Below are 11,083 nucleotides of genomic sequence, written 5' to 3'. Positions count from 1 at the left end.
CGTGTCCGTTAGACGGACACCCAACATAGAATTATTTCAAATTATTTCTCTCGTTCAGATGTGATTTCGATTCATTTACGTTAATATTATACCTTTTTTTGTAAGCTTGCTGGTTAGGACGTGCTTTTCTTGTATATCACCCATTTAGGGTTTAGAGTACGAGAAAGAATTAACTTTCTCCAAATTGAAGAACGACCCTTTTAGGGTTTCGTTGATTCCTTTTTAAATTAGATAAAAAAAAAGACACAAAACCGAGCTATATTAAAATTGCACGAACTAGAGGCACATGAGGTCGACCAGGTAAGTTTGTGTTTCGACTCGTACTTGCTTCTTCTTCTCATTTGTTAGTTCAGTGGTTCAACTCTGTATTATATTACCTTTTTACCTTAGTTAACACTCACGTTTATGGGTCAATTCAGCCAAAATTACACCGTTAAATACATCAAATTAGGCTAGAAAATGTCCCATCTGGGTCATCATTATTCTCAAGCATTTGGTGATACAAAATCAGCTGTCACCTGTGACTAAATTTCAATGGACATTTCTAGAAATTAAGCATATATTTCCATCATAATCATTATACCTAATAAAAAACATATAAAATAATATAATTCATGTGGGTCTTATTCCATATTTTTTTAAATTAAAAATTAAAAATTTACACTTTTACGGGCTTCCCCTCAAGCTTTAAAACACGTCTGTTAGAGGAAGGTTTCCACACCCTTATAAATGTTGGTTTGTTCTCCTCCCCAACCAATGTGGGACATCACAATCCACCCCCCTCTGGGGCGGCCCCAGCATCCTTACTGGCACACTGCCTCATGTCTACCCCCTTCAGGAAATAGCGAGAAGGCTGACACATCATCCGATGTCTGGCTCTGATACCATTTGTAACGACCCAGATCCACCACTATCAGATATTGTCCTCTCTGGGCTTCCCCTCAAGGCTTTAAAATGAGTCTGATAGAGGAAAGTTTCCACACCCTGATAAATGAACAATGGGAACATCACATAAAATAATTCATGTTTTTTCATGCATTTGCAATGTTTTTTTTTTTATTTTTATGTTCTTTGTGTATATAAATGTACGTATGTGTATGTATGTATATAAATGTACGTATACGTCAAAAATACAATTACAATGTAAATTTGGATCTTGCATTAAATTAATAAACATATATATAATAAAGTTTAAAATGTTATTTTATATGTGGTGTGACATTTTTTGGACCGCTTCTTATTATTCAACATTTATAACCTTTTTATTATTTCTATGGGCTCTCCATAACCACCAAAAATGGAATAAAATAACTTTTTTAAAATATTAATATAAAATAAATAATAAATGAAGAATGTCATACGTGTTTATAAATTTAATTTTTAAATTTTGGAAGGGAATATTATGTATAATATATTTTTAATATAATGTTTTAAAATTTAATTCCTCATTATTTTCCCTATAAATAACTCTCCTTTTAATTCATTGTCTCCTCACTCTCTTTCAAATCATAAAAGAAATTCTCTCATGGCTTCCATGGCTGCCGGCAGCTGCATGTCTTCCTTTAACTTCAAATCCATCCACCCTCCAAAACGCACCGTTTTCAACTTCACCATTAGAAGTATAGCCACCCCGATCCGTCCTCCATCTGTCGGTGTTCCATTGCCCGAGATCGACACTCCTACCCACCCGAATCATGTTGCGTGGACTAGTGTGCAACAAGAACGATGGGAAGGAGAACTCTCCATTCAAGGCGAATTGCCTCGCTGGCTGGTTCGTTTTGTTATTATTAATGTCTTAACCGTCGAGTTATGTTTAGGTTTGATCTTAGATTAAAAAACACTGTCTTGAGTCTCGTGGATATGATCGCTTATTGTTACGTGTTACGATTTTGATATCTCATTCAAACTTTGAATTAATTAATCGTAAGTATTGTGTTTATGTGCTTAATCTTCCAATAATTAATATTGATTCTTTCGAAGTTATTTTGATAATTTTTTTAATTTGATGTATGACTCATACAGAATGGGACGTACCTGAGAAATGGACCTGGAATATGGCATATTGGCGATTATGACTTTCGGCATCTCTTTGATGGCTATGCTATGATCGTTAAACTACAATTTGATGATGGTCGACTAATTGCAGGGCATCGCCAGATCGAATCAGATGCGTATAAAGCTGCCATGAAGAATCAAAAGATTTGTTATCGTGAATTCTCTGAAGTCCCCAAGACCAATAACTTTCTTGCCTACGTTGGGGAACTTGCAAGTCTTTTCTCTGGTGCATCATTGACCGATAATGCGAACACTGGGGTTGTGAAGCTTGGCGATGGTCGAGTCATTTGCCTTACAGAAACTCAAAAGGGGTCAATAATGATCAACCCTACCACGTTAGAGACTGTGGGGAAGTTTGAGTATAGCGATTCACTTGGTGGTCTAATTCACTCGGCTCATCCAATTGTTACGGATTCTGAATTTCTTACATTGTTGCCAGATCTTTTGAACCCGGGTTATTTGGTGGTTCGTATGGAACCGGGCTCAAATGAACGTAAAGTTATCGGTCGGGTTAATTGCAAGGGCGGACCAGCCCCGGGTTGGGTCCACTCATTTCCGGTGACGGAGAATTACGTGGTGGTGCCGGAGATGCCGTTGAGATATTGCGCTCAAAACTTGTTGAGGGCGGAGCCAACGCCGTTGTACAAGTTTTTGTGGCGGCCTGAGTCCAAGGCCTTTGTGCATGTGATGTGCAAAGCTAGTGGAAAAATTGTAAGTTTTTTTTTTTTTCTATCCGTCTTGATGTCAAATTTAATACAAGTTTCTATAATGTTTTCAATGAAATCCAGGTAGCATCTGTTGAAGTACCATTATACATTACGTTTCATTTCATAAATGCATACGAGGAGAGGGACGAAAAGGGAAGGATTACGGCCGTGATAGCTGATTGTTGTGAACATAATGCTAACCCGCTAATCTTGGACCGACTTCGGCTTCATAATTTGCGTCGATTCACTCCCAACGATGCCCTTCCCAATGCTAGGTTTGTTTAATCTCCCTCTAATCTTAAAGTGTTTGGAATTGGGGAGAGTGGCCCAAGGGAGTGTACTTGAGAATGTGTTTTTGAGAATGTGTTTAGGTATGCATGCAGAGAGGGTGCATCAGTTTCTGTTTCTGTAACAGCCTAGGTCCACTGCCAGTAGATATTGTTCATATTTGGATTTTCCCTTTTGGGCTACACTCAACGTGTCTGCTAGGGAGAAGCTTCCACACCCTTATAAACAATGTTCTATTCTCCTCCCGAACCGATGTGGATCTCAAAATCCACTCCACTTTGGGGCCAACGTCCTCACTGACACTCGTTTCGTTCTCCAATCGATGTGTGACCCCCCAATCCACCCCCTTCGGGACCCAGCATCCTTGCTAGCACACCACCTCGTGTCCACCCCTTCGGGGCTCAGCCTCCCCGTTGGCACATCGCCTAGTGTCTGACTCTTATACCATTTGTAACAGTCTAAGCCCACCGCTAGCAAATATTGTCCTCTTTCGGGCTTTCCCTCCAAGTTTTTTAAAACATGTCTGCTAAGAATAGATTTCCACACTTTTATAAAGAATGTTTTATTCTCTTCTGCAACCGATGTGAGATCTCACATTTCTACCACCCAAATTGTTGACTTGTTCGGAGAGAGTTGACTACCCTGTTCATCTTGTTTTGCTTTTGCTGTCTGATTTAGTTCCATAGAGCTTTGATTTGTTTTGTGGGGTGGACGATTCAAAGGTCTGGTTGTGCTCTGCTCAGATTGGCACGTCAAATCACGACAAATAACGCTTAAATTCACAGAAAGAAATGGAATTGTGCAGGCTGGGAAGGTTCAGAATACCACTGGATGGGAGTGGATATGGGGAGCTGGAGGCAGCATTGGACCCAGAAGAACATGGCAGAGGGTTGGACATGTGCAGCTTCAACCCTGCTTACTTGGGCAAGAAATATAGATATGCTTATGCCTGTGGAGCCCAAAGACCCTGCAATTTCCCCAACACCCTCACTAAGGCAACACTTTCATAACCATTTTCCCAATCTGAGCTTACTTTTGTTCTTCTTCCTCAATTCACTTTTGCCCTTCATTCATTTCAGATTGATTTGGTGAAGAAGACAGCAAAGAATTGGCACGAGACGGGTGCTATACCTTCCGAGCCCTTCTTCGTGGCTCGACCTGGTGCAACAGAAGAAGATGATGGTGAGTAGCTATATCATCCCTAAGCAAACAAAGCGAATAAACGTACAACCCGAAAGTTCTCGTGTAATCGTCTTTGATTCAAACTAACGTAAGGCTTTGGTTGAACTGAAATGTGTTTATTTTGGATGCAGGGGTGGTGGTCTCTATGGTCAGTGGGGAAGATGGAGAAGGGTATGCTTTGCTACTAGATGGATCCACATTTGAAGAGATAGCCAGAGCAAAATTTCCCTATGGTCTTCCTTATGGCCTACATGGTTGCTGGATTCCCAAGAATTAGGATCACTTCAATATCAAGTGTACCTTATTAAATTCAATGGTATCAGAAAACAAATATACACATTATAGGCAGCAAAAAGAGTAAAAAATATGTACATGTGGCAACTAACAGTGCAGCCACATGTCATCGTTCTCAAGTGTGTAGGACTGCAGCAGGAAAAGATTGTAGGTTCCTCGTACAAAATGTCGGCCCCTTTTCCTCCTGTAATTCATCAGCTTCTCTTTTACTTGGCCCTGTGAAATTAATACATACAGCTTTTCTTTCTACACTGAATGATCTAGATCATTCAACCTTATATACTTACCGACAGGGGTAGAAGGATCCGAAAGGAGTCAGGCTCAGATGGTATCACCCCTACACTTAGGACGTTGTCTGGGTCAAGAGAGATAGGTAACTTTCAAGAATATGACAAGATAATCTTAATAATGGCATGATTTTCTTACGACTGTAATAAAGAATCCACTGAAACTTCAAATCTTTCCCATACTTTACTTTTTGATGTTCTACAATTTGAGTTGATCTACCAATGTAACCGCTCAAGCCTACTGCTAGTAGATATTGTCTCTTTGGACTTTCCCTTTGGGCCTTCCCCTCAAGGTTTTTAAAACGCATCTGCTAGGGAGAGGTTTCCACACCCTTGTAAAAAATGTTTTGTTCTCCTCCCCAACCGACGTGGGATCTCATAATCCACCCCCCTTCGAGGTCCAACATCCTTGCTAGCACTTGTTACCTTCTCCAATCGATGTAGGACTGGTCCACCCCCTTCGAGGCCCAACGTCCTTGTTGGCACACTGCCTCGTGTTCACCCTCCTTCGGGCCTCAGCGTCCTCGTTGGCACATTGCCCAGTGTCTGACTCTGGTACCATTTATAACAGCCCAAGTCCACTGCTAGCAGATATTGTCTTTTTTGGGCTTTCCCTTTTGGCCTTCTCCTCAAGGTTTTTAAAATACGTATGCTAGGAAGTGGTTTCCACACCCTTATAAAGAATGTTTCGTTCTCCTCTCCAACCGACGTGGGATCTCACATTTAATTTAACTAGAGGTGCTTAAAAGTAACAGGGAACCGGAACAGAAACAGAGCCTTTCTCAAAATAGGAAACAGAATCAATATTGCTGAGCAATATAAGAATAAAGCAGAATTCCCAGATATTATTCCTAAAAACAGATTCCAAAAGCAAAGTCATGTGGTCTAAAGATTTGCCCACTTGTGCCTCGTTATTAGTGCAATCAATTGTGAATCTCATACAATGATTGAATTTGGAAAAGAATAATTCTGACATGAATTAATTCAAGGTCAAGAATCTTAGAGGACAAATGGGGAACACATCTATTTTTCAAATATATATTTAATGCAACTTCGCCACCATGGATTGGCCAAAATAGTAAAAGAGACCCCGTTTAATTCATGAGGATCATATAAAATATCATACAACTTTTCTTATATCAAATGATGGGAGTGCCCGACTTGTTCATACACTCAATGATGATGCATAGCCATGATTATCAACCGCTTGGAGCTAGACCATTTTCCAATAGAATCAAGAAGCAATCCTTGGATTATACTTGCTAACAGAAGAATCTCCATTCTTCACCAGCCCCCAAAAAGACAAAGAAAAGGGGAAAAGATAAATTTTGAGTGATCGACATTGTAGCCACTCTTGTATGAGTATTGACAGGCTACTGCAGAAAAGTAAATATTCACTCTTGGTCGGTATAAACAGCGTCGACATCATTGAGTTCAAGCAACTTGTCCATTAGTTCTTTATTTAAGTCAATAGCTTCATCATCCACCTGAAACTCAATAATGTCACAACTTACCAGAGCTTTGAGATTCAACTTGTAACGACCCAGATCCACCGCTAGCAGATATTGTCCTCTTTGGGATTTCCCTTTCGGGCTTCCCCTCAAGGCTTTAAAACGCGTCTACTAGGGGAAGGTTTCCACACCCTTATAAATGGTGGTTTGTTCTCCTCCCAACCAATGTGGGACATCACAATCCACCCCCCTTCGGGCCCCAGCATCCTCGCTGGCACTCTTTCCTTGGGAAGGTTTCCACACCTTTATAAATGGTGGTTTGTTCTCCTCCCCAACCAATGTGGGACATCACAATCCACCCCCCTTCGGGGCCCAGCGTCCTCGCTGGCACTCTTTCCTTCCTCCAATCGACGTGGGACCGCCCCAAATCCACCCCCCTTTGGGGCCCAGCGTCCTTACTGGCACACGCCTCGTGTCTACCCCCCTTCAAGGAACAGCGAGAAGGCTGGCACATCGTCTGGTGTATGGCTCTGATGCCATTTGTAACGACCCAGATCCACCGCTAGTAGATATTGTCCTCTTTGGGCTTTCCCTTTCGGGCTTCCCCTCAAGGCTTTAAAACGTGTCTACTAGGGGAAGGTTTCCACACCCTTATAAATGGTGATTTGTTCTCCTCCCCAACCAATGTGGGACATCACACAACTAGAAAAACCTTTTCATAATGCTTTGTTGCCCTTCCAAGAGGATCTCACAGTCCACCCCCTTGGGGGCCTAGCATCCTCGTTGACACACCGCCCGGTGTCTGACTCTAATACTATTTGTAACCGTCCAAGTCTCCCACTAGTAGATATTGTCCTCTTTGGAGTTTCCCTTTTGGGCTTCTCCTCAAGGTTTTAAAACGCGTTTGTTAAGGAGAGGTTTTCACACCCTTATAAAGAATACTTTGTTCCCCTCTCCAACCGATGTAGGATCTCACAATTCTCGATCCAATGTCTATCCTATTTTTCCCTTTTATTTTCATTTAAGGCATTTGACCTTACCTAGTTTTGTCCCAATCTCTTATCCTTGGAGCCACTATGATCGCAAAGGTTTTGACTTGTATCTTCCATTATCAAGACCCTATTTCCTTGAAGCATCATGCACATGCGCAAGATTTCTAAATTTTGTGCTTCAAAAACTTTTCAACAGTAACAAAGAATTTACTGAAGGGCCAATTTAAAACGTTATTATGTTCTTATCTAGATCAGGAAATTCAACAGTTTCATCATATCAAGTTGAAATTTGCAATTCTAAAGTATAAGAAACCTTTCAAATTAAGGATAAGAAAAAACTTGAAGCAATTTAAAGGGATGCAACAGGAACAAACCACATATATGTTAAAATATATACCTCAATAAAGCTTATAGGAAGTAGCTGAGAGAACCACTGTCAGGTTCGGATTTTATGTTTTCTTCCCGTTACTTGGATGGTATTTCCATGTAGTTTTCTAAGCACACCGTTAGCAGATATTGTTCTCTTTGAGCTTTCTCTTTTAGACTTCCCTTCAAGGTTTTTAAAACACGTCTTCTAGGCGGCGTAGTTCTAGAAACTAAGATAGTATTTCTTAAGTCTAAGGCTCACTAATATAAATAACACTATATGACATCACATGAACTCATACAATATTGCAAACATATCACATGGTATTAATTCAACCACCCTACTACAATCAACACCATATTCTTAATTTAACATATATAATATCATAGCATATTCAGTAATATCACGCGTTTCTTTTTCTTATCTTACGCAAGGTATATCTGACGGTGACGGGATATCGACGGTAGACTATAGAACGTGTCAAGCTTACATCGTAGGCTAGTCTACAAGATCTAAAATCGTTACTGTCAGCTACCTATTCTTAACCTAGAGCTCTGATACCAATTGTAACGACCCTAGATTTCAGCTACCTAAAGTCGTTACTGTCATCTTAGAATAAGCTTGTATGCAGAATATAACTCTTAAAATAGCATCACTAAAATCATAATTTCAACATAAACCTAACGTCGTCATTGAAAACACCGCTGTGGTCTAACGTGTTTTGAAAACATAATTCATAAATAAAATTAAAAAAAACGACAATAATAGATAACTCAAAACATGGAATGCATAACAACCTATTCTAACACCGTACAGAGGCACCTTGTTGTAGCACACTTATGGAGTATTCTTCGAAATACTCCGGCAGAGTGCTACATCATTTTGTCACATTGGCTAACATCCAAGATGGCACAGATTCAAGCACAGTACAGCTTAACATCCTTAAAACTGATTTAAAAGCCATCACCAAACATTCATCAAGAACTGCTAAGGGAGTAATTCTGCAAATTAAGCTAGTGATGGGATGAAAATCATTCGCAAAAGAAGAAACGACGGCTACTTACGCAGAAACAGCCTCCTTGCCGATCTTAGATTAAAGCTTTGCCTTCATTGCATCATGTGTTAGATAAAACCTTTGTTTTTTCCTTATTTAGATTCACACGTTTACATTTAATTTCCGTTTGACCATTTGACAAACACGTCGAATGGATTAGCTAATTCTTAGACGTCATTTTTCTAGGAAGTGGCACAGATTCAGTTGGCCACTCTCCCCCCATTTTTAGGATAGGTTGTATTTAAATAGGAAATCTGTTTACCAGATTTCAAAAACCGGATTTTGAATAGCAGTCAAAGTTTCAGTCCTTTTCTCTCTCTTATTTTTACGCATTTTATCTTTCTTCCAACAACCTGTCGACAATATCCTCTCGTGATTTCCCTGCCGATTATCGAAATCCAACAAGTGGTATCAGAGCCTCGTTGAAGCGATCGGTAGTATACCATCACAGAAGAGCCAATCTATCAACAATCAAGTTGAATAGCTCAAGTGGTCAGAGTGTCGACCTAACAACACATAGGTCTCAGGTTCGAGTAGAAGAAAATGCAAAGGGCGAAAATAAGCACATCGTGGGGTCCATCTCCATCCCGAGCAAACTCGCTCACTCCTCCACGCCGCCGTCAAGTGCCGGCATCTCCATCACCGCCACGAAGAGGCCGACGCCGTGATGACGGGCGTCGAGGTGTCGTTGAGCGAGTGATCAGGGAGACAACGACCGCCGTCGTTCAGTACCCGATGTTGACAAGGTCCAACTACAACGAGTGGGCCTTGTTGATGCGCGTCAACCTACAGGCGCATGGGTTATGGCACGCTGTCGAGCCAGAGGAAGGAGAAACAATCGAGTACCGGGAGGATCGGTTGGCGTTCGCCGCCATATTACGATCTGTGCCCCCAGAGATGCTGGCATGTCTCTCCACCAAGCGCACCGCGCAATCGGCGTGGGAAGGAATTAAATCCCGTCGGGTCGGTGTACAGCGAGTGCGGGAATCCAACATTGAGCAGTTGCGGAAGGAGCTCTCGGAGATCCGCTTTAAGGACGGCGAATCCGTCGATGATTTTTCAATGCGAATCACGGGGCTCGCCAACAGCATCACCACACTCGGTGGCAGCATCAGCGAGACAGAAATCGTGAAGAAGATGCTGCAGGTCGTCCCCGATCACCTCGAGCAAGTTGCAATTTCAATCGAGACATTGCTTGACGTGAATGACCTAACGGTGGAAGAGGTGACCGGAAGACTGCGTAACGTCGAGCAGCGGAAGAAAAATGGCATTTCAGCTGTCGACAAGGAGGGTCGTCTACTCCTCACTGAGGAGGAATGGCTTGCACGCCTAAAGCTCCGTGATGACACCGGCGAGAGCAATGGGCCCTCCAGCCGCAAAGGCGGTAAGAAGCCGTGGAAATCTCGCCGGCGCATGCACGGGAAAGAGGCGGATCAAAAGAAGGAGGAGTCGACTGATGACGGGCCAATCCAGTGCTCGTACTGTGGGAAGAGAGCTCACCTGAGCAAGAATTGCTGGAGCAAGCTCAGGAACAAGGAGACGGCCGAAAAGGCCCATGTGGCTCAATCCGAGGAGGATGAGCCGACCCTTTTCATGGTGACTGCATCAGTTCTACCTGACGTCGAACCCGAGGAAGAGCTCCCCAAATCCACAGAGGTAATCGACGACGGCATAACTGCTCCGGTGAACGTCGAACCCCAGGAAGAGCTCCCCAAATCCACAGTGGTAATCGACGACGGCATAACTGCTCCGGTGAACGTCGAACCCGAGGAAGAGCTCCCCAAATCCACAGAGGTAATCGACGATGGCATAACTGCTCCGGTGAACGTCGAACCCGAGGAAGAGCTCCAACTGTGCATAACAAATGCACCTGGGGAGCCAATTCGACTAAAGGAGGAGCGAGTGCTCGCTCAAATCGGTGAAAGAGGCGAGCAGCAAGAGCACCGGCGATGGGTCCTCGACACGGGGGCAACAAACCATATGACCGGGGCCAAGTCTGCGTTTTCCGAGCTTGACTCGGGGATTCGCGGGACGGTGAAATTCGGCGATGGCTCCGTCGTCGAAATCGAAGGGCACGGCACCATCCTATTTGTCGGCAAGGGAGGCAATCATCACAAGCTGACCGGCGTCTACTTCATCCCGAGACTCAAGGCTAATATTGTGAGCCTGGGTCAACTCGATAAGGCCGGCTGCCACATTTCCATCAAACGCGGGCTACTTAGGATCCGCGATGATCGACGATGGTTGCTCACGCAAGTTCGGTGCACGACAAACTGCCTTTACATCCTAAAGCTAGAGATAGAGCAACCAGTCAACTTCTCGGCCAGGTACCGGAAGATAGAAGACCTATTAGGAAGAGGTGAACCACCTGGACTGGCGGCGCGCCAACTCGAAGAAGAGGCGGCC

General features: G+C 42.8%; 2 protein-coding genes and 1 long non-coding RNA gene across 4 annotated transcripts; 2 read left to right on the top strand and 1 right to left on the bottom strand.

Moving 5' to 3' along the window:
* The first annotated feature begins 1,859 nt into the window (after positions 1 to 1,859).
* On the top strand, positions 1,860 to 4,509 carry LOC111799272 (carotenoid cleavage dioxygenase 8 homolog B, chloroplastic). Its single transcript, XM_087125505.1, is given in 4 exon segments — positions 1,860 to 2,766; positions 2,844 to 3,037; positions 3,856 to 4,232; positions 4,364 to 4,509. Coding segments are annotated over 4 exon segments (1,380 nt in total). The 5' UTR covers positions 1,860 to 2,103.
* LOC147791582 (uncharacterized) lies at positions 3,176 to 4,757 on the bottom strand. Of its 2 annotated transcripts, XR_015421670.1 has the most exons (3): positions 4,619 to 4,757; positions 4,282 to 4,532; positions 3,176 to 4,208 (listed from the first exon to the last, which is right to left on the bottom strand). It is a non-coding gene; the product is annotated as an uncharacterized LOC147791582 (long non-coding RNA). The 2 variants fall into 2 exon arrangements; XR_015421669.1 differs by having other exon boundaries at positions 3,176 to 4,532.
* A 4,463-nt stretch (positions 4,758 to 9,220) lies between these two features.
* On the top strand, positions 9,221 to 11,040 carry LOC111780370 (uncharacterized). The gene is made up of 3 exons (XM_087125554.1): positions 9,221 to 9,901; positions 10,571 to 10,781; positions 10,970 to 11,040. The coding sequence occupies exons 1-3, from the start codon at positions 9,221 to 9,223 to the stop codon at positions 11,038 to 11,040; spliced, it is 963 nt and encodes a 320-aa protein (XP_086981680.1).
* The last annotated feature ends 43 nt before the right edge of the window (positions 11,041 to 11,083 follow it).

The sequence above is a fragment of the Cucurbita pepo genome, chromosome 7 (assembly GCF_057944985.1).
Source record: "Cucurbita pepo subsp. pepo isolate OVF chromosome 7, ASM5794498v1, whole genome shotgun sequence".
NCBI classification, from domain to species: Eukaryota; Viridiplantae; Streptophyta; class Magnoliopsida; order Cucurbitales; family Cucurbitaceae; genus Cucurbita; species Cucurbita pepo.
Note: the sequence above shows the minus strand (reverse complement) of the source record. Positions and strands in the feature narration are given on the sequence as shown.